General features: G+C 47.4%; 1 protein-coding gene across 2 annotated transcripts in view; it reads left to right on the plus strand.

Moving 5' to 3' along the window:
- Positions 1-23,298, plus strand: part of ABCA1 (ATP binding cassette subfamily A member 1) — a 97,650-nt gene that overhangs the window by 61,768 nt on the left and 12,584 nt on the right. The window contains exons 10-36 of one of the 2 annotated variants that reach the window (XM_080371371.1): positions 1,548-1,788; positions 2,376-2,515; positions 3,210-3,326; positions 6,333-6,521; positions 7,372-7,577; positions 7,670-7,846; positions 8,456-8,678; positions 9,028-9,249; positions 9,872-10,076; positions 10,612-10,725; positions 11,190-11,361; positions 11,922-12,053; positions 12,552-12,691; positions 13,563-13,700; positions 14,236-14,456; positions 14,919-14,991; positions 15,543-15,745; positions 16,768-16,816; positions 17,717-17,830; positions 18,207-18,358; positions 18,817-18,941; positions 19,324-19,422; positions 20,592-20,781; positions 20,937-21,031; positions 21,441-21,473; positions 22,055-22,160; positions 22,841-22,915. In XM_080371371.1, the coding sequence (XP_080227497.1) occupies positions 1,548-1,788; positions 2,376-2,515; positions 3,210-3,326; positions 6,333-6,521; positions 7,372-7,577; positions 7,670-7,846; positions 8,456-8,678; positions 9,028-9,249; positions 9,872-10,076; positions 10,612-10,725; positions 11,190-11,361; positions 11,922-12,053; positions 12,552-12,691; positions 13,563-13,700; positions 14,236-14,456; positions 14,919-14,991; positions 15,543-15,745; positions 16,768-16,816; positions 17,717-17,830; positions 18,207-18,358; positions 18,817-18,941; positions 19,324-19,422; positions 20,592-20,781; positions 20,937-21,031; positions 21,441-21,473; positions 22,055-22,160; positions 22,841-22,915 (3,951 nt within the window). The remainder of the gene's footprint in view (positions 1-1,547; positions 1,789-2,375; positions 2,516-3,209; positions 3,327-6,332; positions 6,522-7,371; positions 7,578-7,669; positions 7,847-8,455; positions 8,679-9,027; positions 9,250-9,871; positions 10,077-10,611; positions 10,726-11,189; positions 11,362-11,921; positions 12,054-12,551; positions 12,692-13,562; positions 13,701-14,235; positions 14,457-14,918; positions 14,992-15,542; positions 15,746-16,767; positions 16,817-17,716; positions 17,831-18,206; positions 18,359-18,816; positions 18,942-19,323; positions 19,423-20,591; positions 20,782-20,936; positions 21,032-21,440; positions 21,474-22,054; positions 22,161-22,840; positions 22,916-23,298) is intronic. The other variant, XM_080371372.1, reaches the window with a different exon arrangement.

Genomic DNA, 23,298 nt, shown 5'->3' on the forward strand with positions numbered 1-23,298 from the left:
ATCTATCTATGATACCCTGACACTATATAACGCTGTTGATTGCCTTCCTGTTCAATAAGGAATACAGATCTAGGCCCTTCCTCTCCAAAAATGGGATAGTGGAACTGGAAGAAGTTCAGAGAACTGCAGTTAGGACATTTAGAAGTAGAATGTCCGACATACAAGGAACAAGGGAGCAGGCTGGGACTTGTCAACCTACAAGAGAGATGAGTTGGGGATATGGCAGAGGTCTATGGAGTTGAATGGCCCAGAATAAAAAAGAGAGACTGAATGTTCATGGTCTCTGCCAGTGCAAAAAACAGGGCACCAAATGGAGTTTACCATAGCCAAGTTAAGGAGAGGAGATTATTTCCAGTGATGTGTTGAATGTTAAACACTTGTAGATGTTCAAAGCTCTAGGAGTTTACCATGGAAAAAAATCACTGAGGGTTAGGAACTAAAGTTCCCTGAACTGAAAATAAATGGAAGCTGGAAGGTTACTTGGGAAATATCCTACATTCTTGCCTTTATTTTTTTTCCTAGTATTCGCTTACTCTCACCATCACAGAGGTTACTGAGATAAACAGACTTCTGTCTGTACAGACTCACCTCTGCTGATGTTATTGCATCTCCAGATAGGGACTCTGAGAGCAATGCTAGCCTGTAGCGTGAAACCAGTGCTCATGAAGGTGCATTGCTTTTTCTGTTGTGGTGAGCTTGGCCATGCCTCTGAGTATGGCAACATCAATGCAGTGTCTCAGGCTGAGCACCTGGTGCTTTTGTTGATGGCATATTGCAGGTAGATGCTTATGCCGGACAAATGAGTCTGGAGGTACCAATCATCCTGGCCAGCTGTACGTTGTCACCTCAAGCCTGGTGTCAGGCCAACCTGGCAGTAGAAGGCTTCTTGCTGTGGCTGGCTGCGTCCACAGCTCATGCTGTGATCAGGCTCTAGGCTGCAGCTGGGCATGTTTTCCAGGGTTTTCTGGGAATGCTGTTGAGAGTGGGGAAGGGAGGTGCTGGGGCAGGGACAAGCAATACTGATCCAGGAGGTCAGACTGGCTGCCCAGTGTAAATCAGTGGAAGCTTGGTGACCTTGGTGGACTTGTGCCAGGTGACACCGCTGTGGCCTGCAGCTTGTATCCCATGAGCAGCGCTCAATTTGTGCTGTCTCTTACTCCCTCATCTGACTCAATGCACCTCACTCCACTCAGGATGAGGGGGGCACCACTGGAATGTGAGCCATTGTGCAACTGGGAGGACAAGTGGCTTCCATGAGAGAGGACAGGGAGCACTGGAACCACCCATAGCATGGAGGGAGAAAACTTAAGGCTAAAGAGCTTGGCAAGGGCACATTCATTGTGCATGCACAGAAGAGACTTCCTCTATGTTCTCTCGCTGTGGCGGGGGGAAATGTGTTTTCCCTGGTCTTTACTGTTGATGTTGCATTCAAAGGGATTCTCAGCTGTTCAAAAACAGGTGTGCGATTTGGAGAGTGGCAAGATCTCCTTTTTACTAATTTTGTTCCTATCTCTACTTCTACTCTTTTATCCTACCTCCCCCTTCAGTTGCTGAGCATGAGGAGCTGGAGTGACATGAGGCAAGAGGTGATGTTCCTGACCAATGTGAATGCCTCAAACTCCTCTACGCAGATCTACCAGGCTGTGTCACGAATTGTGTGTGGCCATCCTGAGGGTGGAGGGCTCAAAATTAAATCACTCAACTGGTATGAGGATAACAATTACAAAGCACTGTTTGGAGGCAACAGCACTGAAGATGATGTAGCTAACTTCTATGATAACTCCACAAGTAAGTGTAACCTTGGCATGGCCTACGGTCCCATCTACTTCATGGTTGTCATTGCTAGCATTTCCCAGACTTTCACAGATGGAAGCAGATGGTCCTGAGGGACAGCACACCTTCTGCTGTTTCAGAAGGACATGCACGTTCCGCCTCCTGCATGTGCACCTAAGGCCAGTGAGGATATCAGCATGCAAGGGATTCCTGGGGGCCTTGTGTAGAGTCCACAGAAGGCTGTGCAGTGGACCTCCTTCATGCAGAGAGGGACTACAGTCATGTGCAGCCCTTGGAGGTCTGGCCTTTTCTGAACAAATTTGGCTGTTGCCATGCAGCAGCATGGTGGGAGCAGCGCAAAACTAGCAGCATGGCTCTTAAGGTTGGAGGCTGTCTGGGTGCTCCACATTTGCGGGGCAGACCATGGAGGCTTGAACTGAAAGGGGCTTTTTGTGGAGCTTTGCAGTAGAGGAGGGTTTTTGTTGGCTGATTAGTGCTGTACTTCCAGCTGTGACTGTCCTTGAAACCCACACAAGTAGGGCACGTCTTCTGCAGTTGTCAGTGTGCTGTTTAGGTGATCACACTTGTCCTGTCCTCCCCAGCACCCTACTGCAATGAGCTGATGAAGAACCTGGAATCCAGCCCGCTTTCCAGGATTATTTGGAGGGCTCTGAGACCCTTGCTGATTGGGAAGATCTTGTACACTCCAGACACACCAGCCATAAGGAATGTCATGACTGAGGTAACTCTAGCCCTGTCCTCTGATGTGTAGAATGAGGTATGTCCTCCGGCTGTGCAGCTTAGCAGCTCTAGTTAAACTGGGCCCAAACACGAGCCTAGAAAGGATTGCCTGCACAGCACAGGCCCCCTAGTCTCTCACCTCCCTCACCTCCCATGCACGTGCTATTGAAGGCTCAATGAGAAAAGGTCAGGCTAAACTCTTTTTCTAGACTTGGCTAGAAGCTTTCCTGGTGATGCCTTTTGATGATCCACAGGCTTTGCATCTCTGATGTGGTACACAGGAGTGGGGAAGACCTTGATAAGCTTTTAAGTGCCCTTAATTTCCTCCATTACAGGCTGGTCAGCCTTAATTTCTGATTGTGATTTACCGTATGTGCTCTCTAATTCCCCAAGTTCCCTCAGTAAGACTCTTCTGGCACATGGGGAGGGGCTGCTTCTGTATGCCCTTCATCTCGGGGGCAGTCGTTCTCCACTAAGCCTTGAAAAGCAGTGCTCAGCCATAGGCATCCATGTTCCCTGTGTTTTCCTTTCAAGTGCACTTGATTTTTCCCTGCCCTGGTCCTTGCAGAAGCTGAGCTGCTGTCTGAATGTGAGCAACACTCAGTAGTTTGCTTGACAGGCCAATGTACCCTCTCAGCCTGTAGTGGACCTCTGCCAGCTTTTGGAAATAACCTTCCTCTCCTCTTTGCTGTCAGGTGAACAGGACGTTCCAGGAGCTGGGTGTGTTTCGTGACCTTGGAGGCATGTGGGAGGAGATAAGCCCGAAGATTTGGACATTTATGGAAAGTAGTCAGGAAATGGACCTCATTCGGGTCAGTATAATGTCCTTGCCAGAATCACCACTGTTATCTTCTGCAATAAGTGATGAAATACTTTAGATGGTGCTTCAGTGCTGAGCTGGGCAGACAAATCATATGGATGGGACCCCTTCTTGAAACACAAAAACCTGTGGTTATACCAATCTTGCATTATGCTTGGCATTTCTTCCTCCATGTAACAACCTGCTGCAAACAGGAGCAGTGCATGTTTAACACCTGTTTCTAATCTGTCTCCGTAGGAAACAAACTGTTCCTTCCACAGTGTTGCCCTAATGCAGTATGAATATTTGGCTTGGTATTTCTGTAAACTGGGGACCTGTGGGGGGGATGACATGTTTAGCTCCCTGTGCTGTGTACTTCTCCACAACATTGTTGTCGTGATGGCCAGCAAAGCAAGTGGTCATATACCTAGACTGGGTCGTGGAAGATGCCAGATGGCGTTGGATGTCGTTGGGTACAGTAGGAACTGAATGACTGTCACGCTAGAGCTGAAACTAGATGCCTGGCAGTAATCTGGCACAAATCTTGTAAAAACGTAATTTGGAGCTGCATGGTATGCTTAATTTAGTAGTACTTGGGTGCTCATGGGAGAAGAGCAAACATCACCCTACGGCTGATTGCTTCGTAATGTGCCGTGCATACTAGACCATGAAGGGGCTGGGAGCCTTGTTTGGGTTTGACATGCTTTCTGCTAGCTTGTTGGCTCCCTGGAGCATTGTGCCAGGTGTTAGACCTGCATTACTGCAGCATTACCTGCTTAAGTGGTTTAGTTCAGCGTTGCTTTCCCTCAGGTGCAATTCTGACAGGTGGATCTTTGCACCCTGTGCTGATGTCTTTGGAAGCACAGTGATGTAAACTAGGATTGTGCAACAGAGAAACAGTTGTAGGGTAGCTTCTTCTGCTGTCTCTGCAAGGCAGCTCGTTGAGTGCCGTACTGCAGCTGTTAACACAGAGACCTCCTCAGGCCTCTTAAGCCTTGAAGTTAATTTGTTTACCCCAATGTAATGCTGAACATTCTCTGACCTTCCCTGTTGTACTTCCCCATCAACATGACATACTAGAGGGTCAAAGGCATCATTATCATCATTCATGTGCCTCAGTTGGCTTTATGAAAGCTAATTCTATAGGTGTTGGCATCAGGGAGGTGAGAATCAGGGCTACCAACTGTAAATTGGACTGTTGCAGAGAGTGCAGACAGAAACTCAGGGTCTGGATATTGGTTTGCAGTAGCCTCCTTTTGAAAACTGAATGTTGCTGCCTTTATTTTAATTATTTTTTTACTGAGCCCTGGGGATTTTTCATTTTGTATTTTATGCTTCTTGTTAACAGTGTTGGCTTTGGCAGTTAATTCTTGATTTTCCCAGCAGTCTGGTCTCTTCCTCTGTATTGGTACAGTAGCAGGGATTCATTTATTCTCACGTGTAGCAGCTCACACAAGCAGGAGTACTTAACTGTCAATGCCAAGGCAGCTCCCAGGCAGCATTCCATTCACTCTAGAGGTCTGGCATGGATCACTTGTAGGTGAACAGGCTGAGACAGAGTTGCCTGTTTGTGGCTGCTTTGAAGGGGGAGGACAGTTTGTTGCTGGCTGTTAAGTCGTTGAGGCTGCCATGCTGCTGGGTGGCAGGTCATCACCTCCCAACTTTCTGGGTTGTGCAATCTGTTTGGCATATTGCTTCCTGCTGAAGGAGAGGAGCGTGCTTTGCTTGCCAGTCTCTGGCGCTTCCAGATTGATGTTAATGCGGCTGCTAACTTAAGGGAGGGCAACATGTGCCCCTAAAGTTAATGAGCTTTAATGTTGCTGCTGAACATGATGAGGCTGAGCCTCTTCCCTTGAGCCCCTTCCCTGCAGGCGTGGTGCCCTTCCTGCTGGGCATGGTGGTATAAGCCAGCCTTGGGAGACCAAATGTGAAGATAGCACAGAGTAGCTGATCCCTGTTTGCTTGGATTTCCTTCTTGCATGTTCTCCTTTGCCAGCTTGCCTGCTTTGTTTTCCCAGTTCACGATGCTGTTTTCATAACTGTGTGACCTATTACTTTCTGGTTTGCTGGTAACAGCAGAGTATGGGAAAGCTCCTTGCCTCTCTGCTTCATTCTTTGTTCTGGCAGAAAATCCATTTTCCTGGTTTTATTTGTTAGGATTTTTACAGTTTTCTTTCTTGTGCAGGCTTCTGTTTGGTTTTTTTTTCCTCTCTTCCTTTCTTCAGTTCAACTGTGTCTTTCACAGTTGCCACTCCCCTCCTGCCTGCCCTTATATTGACTGCCCAGAGGACTGGTTTCTGCTCCAATGGCAGGTGCTTCTACCTGGGCTGCGCTTGTTTGGGGTTTTGTGGCATACACAGTGGGGCAGTAACCTGTCCTCAGAAAGCTAGCAGTTGAACGAGGTGCAGAAAGCACTGTCCCAGATAGGAGAAGAGGGAGGCAGGACACCTTGGCTGTGCAGGGCTGCCCTGATGGTGTAATAGCAAAATATGTAAGAAAAGCCACCCGGCCTCTGGTGCTGGTATTTCTGCTCACCACTGTGGCAGTTCAGCCTCCAGCCGTGCCCCGTGCCCTCTCCATCCCAGCCAGGAGCAGAGGTTTGTTCGGGAGAGGTGAGCAGAGCTCGGCAACCACCATCAGCCCAACGCATTTCTCCTGAACCCACGTAACCCTCTTCCCTGTTTTGCTGGTTGAAGACCTGGTTTGTGTGCTCGGGGCGCGCAGCCGTGCGTAGCTCTCTGCTGCCCTCTCCTCGGGAGGGGGGTGGCAGGACACGGAGGCTGCCAGCCAGCCTGCAGAAGCAGACCCGAACGAGTCGCTGTACCGAGGTAGGCACACCCTTTGCGGTGAGAGGGCTAAAAGCAAGGAGCGCACCACGCTGATCTTCTCGGTATGGCAGGGGGCCTCTCTCTGCAGCTTTTTAAAAGGCGTTTTCCCTGGTAGTACTTCATCGTGATGAGAGGTGAAATCTAACATTAATTCTCAACAACTTTCTCCCTTGAAAACAAAATGTGCGCAGACGCTGCTGAAAGGCAAAGCTCTCTGGGACCTGCACTTGCCAGCTTCCAACTGGACAGTGGAGGACGTTGCCCATTTCCTATCAAACCATCCGGAGGACTTTGAGACAGCAAATGGCTCAGTGTATACCTGGGTGGATGCCTTCAATGAGACAGATCAGGCGATCCGTACCATCTCCCGCTTCATGGAGGTGAGGTCCTGCTAGTGTGGGCAAGGAGCTGGTGGGGCGCAGCAGCTTGGTCTCCATTTCTGTGGTGGGGTGTTCCTGGAAAGGGGAGATGGAGGTTCCTCGGTCCGTTTTCTGTAAACAACCAGGCTTTAGTAGGGCTGAGTGCACAGCATGTTAGAAAATACCATTTATTCAGGTGCCTTAATAAAGATGTAGGAACCCAACTGTCAGCCTTTTCTTGAAGGTCTCACTCTGGCCACTGCATGTGGCTTCCCACCCAGCTGTTGCTGGGTGACTGAGAGCTGCTGCTTGCTTCGGCAGTGTAACCCCTCACATTTCAATTTGTGGCTTCAGCTGGGGACTGCTGTGAGGCTAGCAGCTGCTTTGAACAGAGGAAGACATAGTGAATAATGAAATTTGTTCTCCTTGTTACTCGATCACCTTGGCAGATGAATGCGAACAGAAACAGGCCTTGGCCTGCCAGGGTCTCTCCATTGGTTTTTAGAGGCTTTGGATCAGACCTGATTTATTTGTAACAAAGAAAATAAGACTGTGGAAATGGATGCTTGGATGGGATCTCACAGCTAGTAATGCAGTGCTGTCTAACCACTTGTCCAGAAACTGCCTCTGCTGGGGTATTTCTCAGTGATACATGTTTGATTGGCAGGTGACCATCAAACAGGAACAAATGATGTCTCTAGCAGCTTGGCAGGCTACCATGAGCCATTGCAAAGTAGTTCGGTGCTGCAACCTTTCACTGGGCACAACATTGCCATTGCAGAGTTCTCCCTTTTTGACCCTCCAAACGTAAGCAGAGGACTTTCTGATGTAGTAACTTGTCCCATAAACACTTCCAAATCTGTCTGTCTAGTGTGTCAACTTGGACAAACTGGAGCCTGTGGCCACAGAAGTCCGGCTTATAAACAGGTCCTTGGAGCTTCTGGATGAGAGGAGGTTCTGGGCTGGCATAGTCTTCACTGAAATAGCTCCTAATAGCATGGAGCTCCCTCAACATGTGAAATACAAGATACGCATGGACATTGATAATGTGGAAAGGACCAACAAGATCAAGGATGGGTGAGTCCTGACATCCTGCCTTATGAACAATTTCTTATGGAGGATGTGGTGATGAGGATTTCTAACGGAAAGGTCTTGTTCCCCTGGTGCAGGTACTGGGATCCTGGTCCCCGTGCTGACCCCTTTGAGGACATGCGCTACGTTTGGGGAGGCTTTGCCTACCTGCAGGATGTGGTGGAACAGGCCATCATCAGGGTGCAGACAGGCACAGAGAAGAAGACAGGAGTTTATGTGCAGCAGATGCCCTACCCATGTTATGTGGATGACATGTATGTATGCAGGCTGCTTCAAAAGTTCCCAGGATTGTGGCTTGGGAGACATGGGTTGTTGTCACTTCTCAGGCACGGTTTATATCCCTGCTATCAGTTGTGGAGCAATCTCCTTAGTGTTCCTAATCCCTGGAATTAGTGCACCTGCATGGAGGATTTGGAATCTATAATGACTTGCAGAGTCCTTCCCAGGAGGAGGGCTATATGTACAGGGCTCTCACACAGAGAATACATTCTTGAGATGTGACTGTATCCCTAAACCTGGTATAGGCAAAAAAAAATATCACTGGGAAAAAAGCAGAGGCCTAGGCATGGGAGAGTGGAAAGAGGACAGATGAGAGAAGTCCCCAGGAAGGGCAGGTCTTTATACCCACTCTTTTACTGAGTGGCAGTTGCAACTCTAGGTCCCACTCAGCCTAGTGACGTGCTCTAGACCCATCAGCCTCACTGCATGGCGAAACACTGATCCTGTGTCACACACTGCATGTCATCTGCTTTATGCCATCCCAAGCCTTAGCCATCGCCTTGCTCAGCTAGCTCTTGAGCAGTACCTGAAGTTGCAGTGACATTTCTTACTCTGTTCTTTTGGTCCCTCTCCTTCCTTCTCAGATTTCTACGTGTCATGAGCCGCTCCATGCCTCTCTTCATGACTCTAGCCTGGATTTACTCGGTGGCTGTGATAATTAAGGGTATTGTGTATGAGAAGGAAGCCCGGCTGAAGGAGACTATGAGGATTATGGGACTTGACAATGGCATCCTTTGGCTAAGCTGGTTCATTAGCAGCCTCATCCCTCTCCTGATGAGTGCAGGCCTGCTGGTGCTGATCCTTAAGGTGAGTTTGGTCTGTGGCAGCAGAATCTAGAGCCCTGAGAGCCTGCTAAGTAGTGGCCTACCATGGCACACTGGGGAGGAGTTAGTGAGTGTGGGTTTACCAGCAACTTTTTGGGAACAGGGTTTTGGAACAAAACAGGGCTGAGTGGCTGCAAACAGCAGGAGGGGCTGTAGTAGGTTCAGCGCTCTTGAGGAGGTGTCTCTATTACTGGCCCACTTCTGGGAAGGCTGTTGTGCAAATTGCAGCAAGCCCAGCCTCCCTGAAGCAGCAGTTCTGCAGACCTGCTTGTACTATAGCCACCTTGGAGAGCCATTTCAAAGCCTGATGCACCTGTTGTTCTCCTTTCCAGATGGGGAATCTGCTGCCTTACAGTGACCCTAGTGTGGTGTTTGTTTTCCTCTCAATCTTCGGTGTTGTGACAATCCTCCAGTGCTTCCTCATCAGCACCTTGTTCTCCAGGGCCAACCTGGCAGCTGCCTGTGGGGGCATTGTCTATTTCACACTGTACCTGCCTTATGTGCTGTGTGTTGCCTGGCAGGACTACGTCAGCTTCTCACTCAAGATCTTTGCGGTGAGTCTTGAGGAAACTGTCCTGGGTACTGGGCTGCCACCAGTATGGTACTCAAGAGTTCTCTAGCTGTATACTGATAGCAATGGGAGAATTAATTTCCCAGTGTAAGAGGCTATCAGAGCTGGGCTTGGTGAAGAGATGGACTTCAGCCTACTAGGAGCTGGTTGGGAGGGGTTTGTTGGCCTTGGTGGTAGAAATAATTCAGACAGACTAAGCTGCCTTGATATCTGTATGCTGCGATGCTGTACCACCTGATATGAAGGTGGTTTTGAAGGAATTGAAGACTGAAGGAACCAGCTGTCTTCTGCAGAGCACTTCTTACCTGTCTGGAGAGGGTTGCTGCTACTGATCTCTTTCCTCGCATAAAAGTCTAAAGAGCAAGTGAAAGGAAATAGGGAAACTAACGCTTCTGGGTGGTGGGCCAACAGAGATTTCGGGCCTTGCTTGCTTGCTGGAACCAAGACTGAGTCTGCCCTCTCTGCAAATAGTCGTGCTTCTTGGACCTTTGACTTTCCCTGTAAGGCTTCTGAAGCATGTCCCTTAGTCTTGTGCTAGAGCTGAGCTGCCCAGCTGGAGAGTAGTTGTGAAAAACTGAATGCATGTTCATGACTCCTGTTTGCAGAGCCTGCTGTCTCCGGTAGCCTTTGGCTTCGGTTGTGAGTACTTTGCACTGTTTGAGGAGCAGGGAGTTGGTGTGCAGTGGGACAACTTCTTTGAGAGCCCATTGGAAGAAGATGGCTTTAGCATCACCACATCTGCTGTCATGATGTTGTTTGACACCTTCCTGTATGGGGTCATGACCTGGTACATTGAATCTGTCTTCCCAGGTGAGGTCTGCTTCTGAGGGAATATCATGTCTTCACACATTTAAATAGATCCTTTCACCCTACTCATTTGCCAAGGTGCAAATTTGGCCCATTTTTAAGCAGAGTTGCAGAGGTTGTGGAGGAAACCACAGACCAGTATCACAGTAAGGTTGCCTGCTGCCCAGTGCAGACACTGTGCCCCATTGCAAGTGATGGCTGAGCTAGTCCCAGAAGCTTTGCTGTACTTCGGTGGTTCCCTCCTTTGAACTGCTTGCTAAGTCCATGAACCCTGCTGCAAAGAAGGAGTTGAGAGTATCAGTACCACATGTGGCTGCTTAACACCTTCCAGCACAGGGCTTTTAACCCTAAAGTGAAGTCTGGGACAAGAGTTAGCTTTTACCCCCAAAGTCTGACAGTGTCTTCACCAGGAAGGGTCTCCTCTTAGTCATGCCTGACCTAGAGGCTTACTGGGGGTGGAGTACTTCCCTTGTCCTGAAAGCTAATATAACAAAAAGGGACAGATGCAGACAGGCTAACGTAATGCTTTTCTCTTTAGGCCAGTATGGGATTCCCAGGCCCTGGTACTTTCCTTTCACAAAGTCCTATTGGTTTGGTGAGGAACCACAGGACAGGCAGCACCCTCATCCTGACCAGAAGGGGCCTTCAGAAGGTAAGTGCTGGACACAGAGCCTTTCTACAGTGAAGTGTTATGGTTGCCTTTTTGGAAGGAGAGTCCAAGGACAGCAGGACTGGCATGGCTAAGGTGAAACTGGTCATCCCTTTGTTATGACAGTTTGGGTGTGCTGATCAGGTGGGTGTGTCTGGATAAACTCAAGGTACTTTGACCACTTGAGTGCAGGTGGGTGCTCCAGCCTCATGGAATTGAGAATTCAGCCCATTTTTGCCAACCCTGGTAACACTGGAGATCTCCAGATAAGCCCAGTAGATAAAAAAGCAAAAGAACAACTTCTGTGGAAGGTTCTTGTCTCTGAGGAAGAATTGTGGTCAGTTCTTCATATAGCTCATTTCTCCTTGGATTTCCACAGATCTGGGGGGAAGTGATGTTGGTTAGTACTCCCACACAGCTGCTGTTAAAACTTCGATCTCTCTCTGCTTTTCTTTGTTTTCTTCCAGTCTGCAAAGAAGAAGAGCCTATGCATCTGAGCCTTGGTGTTTCCATCCAGAACCTGGTCAAGGTTTATCGTGATGGCAAGAAAGTCGCTGTAGATGGTCTCACACTGAACTTCTATGAAGGACAAATCACCTCCTTTCTGGGACATAATGGAGCAGGGAAAACCACTACCATGTAAGAACAAAAAAATAACTTAATACAGTGGGGGAAGCAACTTTGAATATTGTGGTTCCTGTCAATATGGTAGAGGTGTCTGTACAACAGCAATGTGCAGGCTGGTGCAGACTAGGGTGCTTCACTGATTTCAGTGGAATTCTGCTGTCTTACCCTAGTTGTGCAGCTGCTAGTTGTGAGGGTGCATGGGTATGGGGGGCTGAAACTAGGGGTAGTTCACCTTGAGGCTGTGCTGAATGAACCTGCTGGCAGCTATTTTTAGTAATGCCATTTGTGATTCTGATTATGCTTTGCCAGTGTAAGGAAACAAGTTGGGACTGGGGATGAGAAGCTTTTAGAGGAAAACATTCCTTCAAGCAGAGTCATGTGGGTGTGCTTTGATCACTGCTAAAACCATTGTAGCTGGGTTTTTTTTATCCATTAGTGAGATGTTTCTCAGACTACTTTCCAGATGTGGGAGTTCCCTAGGGCTTCCACCCACTCTTCATCCATCCACCTCTGCATGTGCAGCAGCTGTTTCCTAGTGGTGGAACCTGCTTACTGTTGTGTTTGTCCTTCAGGTCCATCTTGACTGGCCTGTTCCCCCCAACCTCGGGTACAGCCTTCATCCTGGGCAAAGATATTCGCTCTGAGCTCAGCACCATCAGGCAGAACCTGGGTGTCTGTCCACAACACAATGTGCTGTTTGACTTGTGAGTAGCATCTGTGAGACGCAGGGCTGGTGTTATCCAACAGGTGGTTGGATTCTTTAGGAGACACAGTGTGCTTTCAGCTAGGACAGTCCTATCTTTATCTGTGTGCATGATGTGAGGCAGTGGGGTGGGGTGAGATTGGTACTAGGAGATTCTTTTTATTAGTACATTCATACATGCCTGTGAATTCTCAGCAAAATCTTCGATGTCTTCTTAAAGAGATCTACTCCATTAAATTTCAATGTTTCCCCAGTGCCTACTGATGTGGAATGTTTGGGGTACTCTGTCAAGTGCCCTTAGAGGAGGATTGTTTGCATTGGTGCTGAATAGCCACACCATGAAATCAGGCCCAAGCTGAGCACACCCAGTCTGTAGCTCCTTCCTGCTTTAAAAGATGTTTTCCCAAGCAACCAAACATGCCTGCTGTGATGCTTATGCAAGGGATGAATCTCACCATGGTGCTCCTAGCTGTGCCCTGAGCCTGCTTCTGTTCCCTAGGCTGACTGTGGAGGAGCACATCTGGTTCTACTCTCGGCTCAAAGGGCTGCCGGAAAAGAAGGTGAAAGAGGAGGTAGAGCAGATGGCAATGGATGTTGGTTTGCCTCACAAACTGAAAGCTAGGACAAGCAAACTCTCTGGTAGGTTCAGCTGCTTCCTCAGCCCCAGGAAAACTTTCTTGGGTTTCACAGAGGCTACATCATGGACCTTGGTTGGATCCTCCAATTAAATAAAGGACTATCACACAATTAAGAACTTTGTTAAGTGCCTAACCAGTATATTGTAGTAAACTTACCTATCTTACCACTGTCTTATGCTGTCTAATGGCCATAACAAGTCACTCACTTTCTCTGAGTGTTTTGTACTTGTTTCCATCATGACATAGTCCAGCTACGTGTGATATGTGTTCTCCTAATGCTTACTGATATGTTTGGATTTTCTGGGTTTGGGTGAGGTGTTCAGACCATAATCTCCAAGTCCCTTGTGGTCTGTGAACCATATGTGCATTTCTTTTGCCTGGCTCAACTACCAGCACAGACTGCATTTGACCTGGGGAAGGGGGAGCAGATAGCCACAGGTTGGCTTTAGCATTGAGGAGTGTCATGTAATTCCTTGCTGCTGCCTCTGGCGCACTTCCACAGGAAGAGTATTTCTTGGGGACATTTTTCTGCAGCTCAGGCTCTGGAGACCTGCGTTCTAGATCCTTAGATGTGGTTAGGCCTCCAAGCTGATGGCCTGCTATTGCTGATGTTGAGATAGTATGATTCACTTCTGGAAGGGTGAGGTTTCATGCAGCCGGGAGTGGGACTTTGCAAAGGGAAGACCATCCAGGTGAATTATCCCCTGTCCTGAAGGTGATGAGATCCTGAAGGCCTGAAACAGTAGCAGTACTTGGTCTTCTCAGTATGCAATTCTGCTTTCATGTGGAGAGCTTATTATCCACTGTGCTGCAGCTGTTGCTGTTCCCCTCATCCCTGCATCAGCCTGAACACCTCTTTTTGTGCCTGTCAGGTGGCATGCAGAGGAAGCTCTCAGTTGCCTTAGCCTTTGTTGGTGGCTCCAAGGTTGTCATTCTGGATGAGCCTACAGCTGGGGTGGATCCTTATTCTCGCAGAGGGATATGGGAATTGCTCCTGAAGTATCGACAAGGTATGTGGTCTTTCTTTACTTGTAATGAATGTGTCATGGAAAGCAAAAGAAAATGAATCTGACCCATGACTGTTCTTGAAATAGCAATGTGTTTTTGCAAATCTATAGTTGCCTGCACTGAGGAAGGAACAAAGAGAATGCAGGGCAGGGATGTTTTGATCTCATCTATACTCGTTTCTTATCCCATTCATGTCACAGCTCATGAACAAAGTTCCTTGATGGTTTGTGAGGGCAGTTAAAGTCAGAAATTCACCCTTGATGTGCAGCAGTGTTCTGTTTTGGACTGTGCAAGCAACCTTGCTGGCATGAAATTAACCTGCCTTTGTTAAGTATGACTGGAGCCCACAGAGTGAAGAGAATAAACCCATGGCAGCAGTTGTGAACCTTTTCCATCTGCTAGCCTCATTCAAAGGAGCCTGGACTTGTGGCATCAACCACCCATTCAGCTTCATGGCAAGATCCAGATGATTGTTGCTTTGGCTTGAACACAGGTATGGTTGATTTGCCAGCAGTGTTTTCGCTTGCTTTCTTCCAGGCCGCACTATCATTCTCTCCACACATCACATGGATGAGGCAGACATTCTGGGGGACCGGATTGCCATCATTTCTCATGGCAAGCTCTGCTGTGTTGGCTCTTCTCTTTTCCTGAAGAACCAGCTGGGAACAGGCTATTATTTGACCCTGGTCAAGAAGGATGTGGATTCCTCTCTGAGTTCCTGCCGAAACAGCAGCAGCACAGTGTCCTATCTGAAAAAGGTACAGCTGACCCTTACTGCTCATATTCATTCTTCCTTCATGGAATCTTCGGTTTATGGGAAGCAGCAGCTATGACTTTACGTGGTAGAATGTCTCAAAGAGAAATCCCTTACTCTTTAAAAGAAGTTACTTGCTTTTATAGGTATTATGCCAGATTGTGTTTGGTTAAACTGTTGCGCGGGACATACCTCTCCCTTAGTTTCTTTCAATGCCAGTGGTCCAAAGCCAACTGCAGAGATACAGACTAGATAAGTGTACACTTTTGTAGCGCTCACTTTTATAACTGACCTCTTACTTGTATGTCAGCCCTTTGCAGTGGTATGTCGCCATTACGTTCTGACTCTCTGTACAGTATCCAGCATGTTGCAGCATCTGGCTGGAGTTCCCTAGCATGCAGCATCTTCTAGGCCCCTTTTTGATATAACAGCAGGAAACAATGCTTGTCTTCTCTTTTGCGACCAGGATGACAGTGTCTCCCAGAGTAGCTCTGATGCTGGCCTTGGCAGTGACCATGAAAGTGACACACTGACAATAGGTAAGGCTTGGAAAAGAATGTAAGATTCAGTCCCAGTGCCGATATTACTCTTGGACTCTTGCTGATATTTGGCCTTGGACAACTGCCTCAACCTTGTGCTTCTGTGTAGCTACAGTCTTGGGACAATTAGGAAATTTGCAAAGATGGTATTTTTAAATGTGTAAATATTGGAACACTTTTCTTCAGTGAACCATCTTTAGTTCCAGCTGACCTGAGATGTAGTGTCCAAAGATTATGTAGTTGCTAGGCCTGTTAGCAATATGTAACATTTACTGGTGAACTGTACATCAATGACTTGCAGGACTGCCAGTAGCATGTAAGAGCTCTCCCAAATTGTGCAAATAAAAAATAGCCAGGTTTGGATCCAGGCTTTTGTCCCAGCTTGTGTTAAATGTAAAAAGAAACTAAACTTTCCATGGAAATGAGCCACTTTGCAGAGATGTCCCATTTTCCCTCCTTTCCTTCTGGCAAGATCTTTCAGACTGAGCTGCTCTTTCCACATAATGAGCAGTAATAAGATGAACATGGTTTTTTCCTTTCGGTTCTTTTAGATGTCTCTGCAATTTCAAATCTCATTACAAAACATGTTCCTGAGGCCAGACTGGTGGAGGACATTGGCCATGAATTAACCTATGTCTTGCCATACAAAGCTGCTAAAGAAGGAGCTTTCGTGGAGCTGTTCCATGAAATCGATGACCGCCTCTCTGATCTTGGCATTTCCAGCTATGGCATCTCTGAAACCACGCTGGAGGAGGTGAGAGAGCTGAAGATTTTCCTTTTGACTTAAACTAGGCAAAATGAATCATGGCAGAAACACAACAAGACAGAGTCTTGCCTCTTCCTGTAAACATTTATTGTGGAACAGGCAGCTTTGCATTCCTTTCCAAAATGGATTGTCGTCTTCCCTGTTGAAGCATGTGCTCTCAGAAGCATGCATTAAAAACTGAAATGTGTTACATGCAAACACAGGCAGGTCCTTTGTACTCAATTGTGCTTTGCTGAGATGTCGTGTGAAGGTTGGTCCTCAGTTTGGCTTCTAACGACTGTGAACACCTTTGAGGTATTTTTAGGGATGCGTTGTGCTGCACTTAACTGAAAACACATGTTTCAGTACTGAGGACCATGCATTACAGAAACCACTTAGATCTGTGCCCCAGTCAGGGATGTTTTTAGGATTTGTTCCTTGTGGCTGTGTGCCAGCTGAGAAGTCTGCCTTTCTTTTATCACAGAAGTGTCATGCACTTTATCCCCTCTTTATGTGAAAAGGGGTTGGTTTGGTTTTTTTCTTCCCCTCTTAAAATAAGGGGAACTGAAATGGTGCTGTTGCTCTCTAAGTCCTCCCACAGCCGCAAAGTCCTTGGATGCTATATGCAATTTGAAAATGTATTTTTTTCTGGCTTAGGAGAGTCTGTAGGACAAGCTCCACAAAGGTGCCCATTCAAGCATGAACAGGAGTGTGGGTACTGTCAGACTAGGAGGAAGATGAGATTCCCCAAATTTAGTAACTAGGTCTTAAGCTCTTTCCCACCTCTCAGATAGTGTTTGAGATGCACTGAGAACTGACATTGGAAAGGGGGAACAGCTGGTATGTGGTTACAGGCTGGCTCCTGGAAGCTGGAGAGAAGCCACACAGTCCATGTCGCCATCACACAGGATAAACCCTGTGTCTTCTGTTCTTGTGCTGCATCTATCAGTCTTGTGCATTCTCATCCTGAAGCAGTCTCCAGAATATTACTCCTCTTCTAATTTTCACTGGCACTTACCATTGCTTTTCAGATCTTCCTGAAAGTGGCTGATGATAGTGGTGTGGATGCAGATACCTCAGGTAGGTGTAGTTGTCTCCTGCAGCATTGAAGGGGATTGCAGGGGGAGGTACCCTTTTGTATTTGTGCTTTTCAAGCATAAGGCTGACCAAGCCTCGGTATTTCAGGAGTAAAATCTTGGTGCAGGGCTTGGCTCCCAGGGGAATAAACAGTCAAGTAGGTATGTCAAATGAAGAGTGTTCCTGATCTCACCAGCCTTGAGCAGGTGGGTGACCTTCGTATATGGCAGCATGTCCAGCCATACAGTGACACATGCCAAAGCGTGACAGGCCCTGCTTCAGACTGAACTGGCACTGTGCTATGCTGGTGTTTTTAATGACCTAAAATAGCTGTTCTTAGTATACTTAATGCATGCTTTTTATATACAGTTAACTTCGATTGACTCAGTGGTTGCATCTTTCTTTTGCAATAGTGGAGAGTTTCTAGTATATGAGTGTATTGTGAATTACGTGACTGACACTATTGTCTACTCTGAGGAATGGGGAAAATCTTGACAAGGTCAGATTGCAGTAGGGACCAAATGACTTTCTGAGAGCAGCTCACTCCATTTGAGTGTTCTTGCCAGCATTTCCTGATAAACTAGTGCTAGCAACTTGCACTTCGAGTCATAAGCGTATTAAGTGAGAATTCTCTTACAGTAAGAGAAGCCTGCCATTTCCATAGCTAAATTAAATAGTGTCCAGTGCACTGGAAGAAGCTTCTAGGACAGTACATAAAACATATGACCCTTGCAGAGTAACAGTCTTAATTTTACTTTTACCTACACTGGAGTCACTCCAGTTCAACTCCTCAGTTTGCAAATGGAAACATGTAAAATGAAGATGATGATTGCTTTTGTTTTTCTGGGCCTCGTGGGAGATTAACTGAAGCAGTTCAGCTAATCATAACTGCATTATTTGCAGATGGGACATTGCCAGCCAGAAGGAACAGGCGTGTGTTTGGAGACAGACAGAGCTGCCTTCGTCCATTTACAGAAGATGATGCATTTGATCCTAATGATTCAGACATAGATCCAGGTATTGTGGTGGGGCTCAAGCCTGTTTTCTTCTCGTGGACACTTTCTTTCATATTACAAGTACTGCAGATCATAAGGCTGAGACTGCCAAAGGAGTGGTGATTTATTTGCCTTTAGGAATAGTGGGCAGTGCAGTATCCACAGCCTGCTCAGTCTTCCCATGAAGGCTCAGAGACACAGGGGTGAAAATGCGTTTGTGTGAATTTCTGTTGCTGTCTCTGCTCACCACTCTTTTTTTTTTTTTTTTTTTTTTTTTCTCCCCTTCTGATGAGTGAGAGTAGCTGCTCCAGCCCAGCTGTCACCCTGTGTCTCCAGCACAAAAGTACCCAGAGAACATCTCTGTGAGCTTTTGAATGAGGGTCACTTTTTCTTGCCAGCAGAATCCAGAGAGACAGACCTTCTCAGTGGCATGGATGGGAAAGGCTCCTACCAGATGAAGGGCTGGAAGCTCACCCAGCAGCAGTTCATAGCTCTGTTGTGGAAGAGACTGCTTATTGCCAAGAGAAGCCGGAAGGGCTTCTTTGCTCAGGTGAGAGCACCCAACGTGTGCAGGGTCCCTCAGCAGGGACAGCTCTGGATCACACATTATATTCAGAGCTGAAGGTGGGCAGAAAACCTCAAGGGAATGCAGATAACCAAAACTGGTCTTCACTGCATATCTGAGCTAAAGGGGGCCTGTGCAAGTGAAAGGAGTTACATGATAACCAAGTGGTTACAGCATTCTTGCACAGCAAGGATGCAACTGAGTTTCAAATCAAAATTTGGCCTTGAGATGAGCATTTTCAGGCTGAACACTCTGCAACCCATGTGAGTGTCCTAATGGAATGCCAGAATAGGTCCTGTATTGGTATCTAGCAGTGCCTTGGTGTAAGGCCTTCCTGGGAAATTCTGAAAAAGTTTTGATCCATTAAGTGACTCGCATGTAACTCCTGATGCCTCTGCAAATACTCGCTTCCAAAAGGGCTTGCTCTTTCCTTGCTATTTCAGATTGTGCTGCCAGCTGTCTTTGTGTGTATTGCTCTCATGTTCAGCCTGATCGTTCCTCCCTTTGGAAAGTATCCCAGCCTGGAATTACAGCCCTGGATGTATGATGAGCAGTACACCTTTATTAGGTATGTTTTGTGTGGCTTAGAAATTCTGTTCTCTGCAAATGTGAGTTACTGAGTTCCGTAACAGGTTGTTTAGATTTGTTTTCTGTGCTTAGCTTAGAAGCATGTTTTAAGAGAGTCTATGTATTTTGGTTTTGGACATTTAAATGCTAACTCTTAACTACTGGTAAGACCGTATCCATTTCTGAATGGTGCTATGACCCTAGTAATACTATGCAAAAAGACTAGGAGTGTGTGTGCTCCTAGGCCAAGCATTCTTCAATGGGAAATCTCCACCCATATCCTTTTCCTGAGTAATTTCACTGTACTGTCAGCCTTGCTCTGTGCTTTTGCTGTGTGCCTGTTATTCCACTGACCCAATAGTGTTTCTTTGCTGTACCCATAGCAATGATGCTCCAGAAGATGCAGGCACTCAGAGGCTTTTGGATGCCCTTCTCAATAAGCCTGGTTTTGGGACGCGCTGTATGCAGGGACATTCCATCCCGTAAGTAGAACTCTGGACTAGAAAGAGGAAGCCCAGCCCTGGCTTCTGGTCACCCAGTAGATTTAGCTGGTTTTAGTGAATGACAGGCATGCATGGACAGCACAGGGTTTAAGCCAAAAGAGCTGCAACTACATTCAGTTTTTCTGCTCAGGACCTTTTAGGAAGTTACCACCCCTCAGCATGGTGAGGGAGTGAGGTTTGAGTGGAAGTCCTTGCTGACAGAGATGGAAAGGAGATAGTAGTCTCTCCCTCAAATTACTGTTTGGTCCTGAGCATGGAAAAGAACCTAGTCATGCCGCTGTATGTTGTTGACAGTAGCTATTCCCATTCCACAGTCCTGTGTTCCTGGCTGCACTAGAAACTTAGGTTAGCACCTCCGCAAATGCCAGCAGAGCGTGGAGAACCACACAGCTTTGGTGGTGTTTCCTCACTCTGCCATTGACTTGCTGCATGGCCTTGGGCAGATGGCTGAAGAGCCAGGCCATGAGTGTAGAAGGGGTATGCAGAGGCTGGGATGGTGTGTCCCTAGATTGGAATAACTGCAGCTTACTTTCACAGGATGATGGGGAGGGAAGGGAGGGACTCTACGTGCTGGCCAGTCATGGAAAGTAAACTGTGTCCTACAAAATAGGCACAGCAGCTGCGCATGGGCAGGAGGCTGCCCACTGATGCCATCTCAGGGAATAGCAGTATTTTGGTGCCCCAAAGGGAGAAACTTCATCCAAAAACTGTCAGCCATGATCACAGATTCATAGAATATCTTGAGTTGGAAGAGACCCATAAGGATCGAGTCCAACTCCATGCTCCTTGCAAGACTAAAAACTAAACCATATGACTAAGAGCATCGTCCAGACACTCCTTGAACTCTGCATGCTGCACATGCTGGGACTGACTGAAGTAAAGCACTTGTGCTGCAGAGCGACTAAGAAGAGTGTTCAGCACTGCTCAGTGCCGGCCAGCCTCAGTCTCTTTAGCACTGGGATCTGTTAGAAGCTGCAGAGGCTGCTCTGTTGCTCTGAGCTGTTTGTCTCATTAAGGTCAGGCTGTTTTGAAAAGCATCCTGCCTTTTCTGGGGATTTTGTCTGTTGTTTAAATGGCTTGTAAGCAAAGGCCATCATAGTTGTTGTTTTTTTTAAAGCTGCATTTGCCTTGCCTATTTCTTGACACAGAGACACTCCTTGCACTGTGGGGCAGAAGGAATGGACCACCACTTCAGTCCCAGAGTCAGTCCTGGACATCTTCCTGAAAGGCAACTGGAGCATGCAGAACCCTTCCCCATCTTGTGAGTGCAGCAGTGAGAAGATAAAGAAGATGCTGCCCGTGTGCCCCCCTGGTGCAGGTGGGCTGCCACCCCCACAGGTAGGAGGGAGCTCAGAGGCACTGCAATGAAGAATGCTCCCAGAGAGCAGACCAGCTGGGTGTGATTCTCATGTGCAGCACTGCACATGGTTTGTTTGATTAGGCACCTGTGTTTTCTGATGGGTGTTTATCTGTGTTTTTCCCGGTGACACCAGCGTGAGCAAGACACTGCTGACATTCTCCAGAATCTGACAGGCCGCAATATATCAGACTACCTGGTGAAGACCTATGCACAGATCATTGGAAAAAGGTAGCTGTTGAACACACCCTCTCCCTTCCCTCCCCACCAAATGCTGCTTGCTGTTTGGGGTAAGCTGTTAAAGATTGGGCAAATAGGCCTGGAAAACCCAAGCTCTTCAGCAGTGAGCCAGACCCACTCGGCCCCTCAGACTGTCCTGATCCACGGGTCAGGTGGTGTTTCTGCATTATTAGTGATGCTGTGGCAGCTCTGAGGGGTGTGTCCTGAGCCTTGCGGGCAGAGTGGTGGGGAAGCCTGGGCACCAACCCTAGGGATTACACTGAAGAGGAGGGGTGGAACATATGCTAGATGTGAGAGACTGGTGCACTCTCTTCCCTGGCTGTGTACCTGCAGCACTGGTAGGTCTGCCTCTCCTCTTATTCCATGTATTATACATTGGCTTTGTTTTGTGTCTCTGCAGCTTAAAGAACAAGATCTGGGTGAATGAGTTCAGGTGAGTTACTGCCTTTTTTTCTAGCTTGTACATGTCCTCTAACCCCTGATCGCTGTATTAAGCAGGACAGGCCCACCCTGCTTTGCAATTTGTTTTACGTGACTCTTAATTGCCAAATGTTGAGGGAGCATGTTTTGAGGATAAACTGGGAAAATCCAAGAGCATATCACTGGAAAGCATGCCTGCCTTGTGTGGAGAGCAGTATTGGCTTGAAAAATCTGCAGGACTAGTCTGCTGATACTCCATCCTGGAACGTGTTATTGTTCTACTGTCCCAAGCAAGGGAAGCAGGAGGTGTCCTGCTTTGCCTGTGCTGGTGGCAGAGGATAGCTGCATTCGTTAAATGGAACAGCATAGTGAACAGTCATAAGATGGGTATTTAACCCCAGAAACAAGGAGTAGGAGTCATCATGGCTAAGCAGCAGTGTAGGAAGATCAAAGTCATCCCTTTATGTAAGAGTGGAGATGTTGCCTTGGATATAGTGCAGGAAGAGGAGACATCTGGGAAGGGAGGGGGAGTGGCAGTTTCTGGAGGTCAGTAAGCATTCAGGTCTTAGCATTACTTTCTATCTGAACTTTCAGGTATGGTGGCTTTTCCTTGGGAGCGAGCAGTTCCCTCATGCTTCCTCCAAGCCATGAAGTCACTGATGCCATTAAACAAGTGAAGAAAATCTTGGAGCTAGCACAGGTGAGCAGATGTCCCCCATAAACCCAGGACGCTCTGATGTCAGAGTCCTATTACTTGGGAGATGACTTGGAAGCCATAAAATGAGGAGCATTTGTATGTTAGCTATGTTCAGTGGGTTCTCCCCATTACCTCTGAACTGGCATCTCCAAGATGGTTATCTGGGAGCAGCAGGCGGCTTGCATATGTGGCTTCTGCCCATCACCAGTTGCAAGCCAGCGGGGATTACAGACACCTCCAAGTGTTTTTTGGCCGGACAGAGTGAGCTGTCTCAGGGAATTAATAAGTGGTTGCCATCTCCTTCAAAACCTTAGATGAGTCCTTGTATGCTGAATCTGCCTTGGCTCTGAAGATAATCTGGGCCACTGCTTTCTTCTGACACTGCCTGTGGGCTGCGATGTCTCTGAAGGTTGCCTGCAACCCTGGTTAATAATACTTATTGCTGGGTTAAAAGCAGGCCTAAGGCTGATCTCTCTTACCAGTAGCACTGCAGAAAGGAAAGGAGGGAGGAAAGCTGCAGTTTCTCAGCCTTCTTGCAACCTCTGGCTTGGTGAATGCAGGCTGCAGAATGGAAAGAAAACTCAGAGCTGTGAAAAACATAGCATAAACCCCTGCTAGGCTCCAAGACATGAATAAAGGCACTCTTCAGAGGGGGTAGATAACTCTCTCTTTGTTGTTTGCAGGGGAGTTCTGGAGATCGGTTTCTCAACAGCTTGTCAAGTTTCATGAAAGGCCTGGATACAAAGAACAACGTGAAGGTAAATTAGTCAATCTTCACTGCCATACCTGCTATTTGAAACTCTGATAACCTGGAGGGTTTTTTTAGTTAGCACAGTCCCAGTAGTTTGCCTTGGACAACTGTGCAGACAAGAGTTCTTTTCATTTGCTAGTGGAGCAAATGCAGCTTGTATTCTTGTGTGGCTTTCCCTAAAATCTGTTTCTCCCTTGGAGTCTGGGTGTAAGGCCCAGACAGAGTTCAGTGCTAGCTTCCAGCAGCCTCTTGTGGTTATTGACCAAACTGTACGTTCTGGAAGGATGTAGAAAGAAATTATATATGCCTTCAGTAGAGGAAAGGAAGTTCCTCAGGGCTGAGGAGCCTGTTGAGTAGCTGATGTACCTAGTGCCTTTCTGATGCTGATGT

Source organism: Falco punctatus (genome assembly GCF_963210335.1).
Source record: "Falco punctatus genome assembly, chromosome: Z".
Lineage (NCBI taxonomy): Eukaryota > Metazoa > Chordata > Aves > Falconiformes > Falconidae > Falco > Falco punctatus.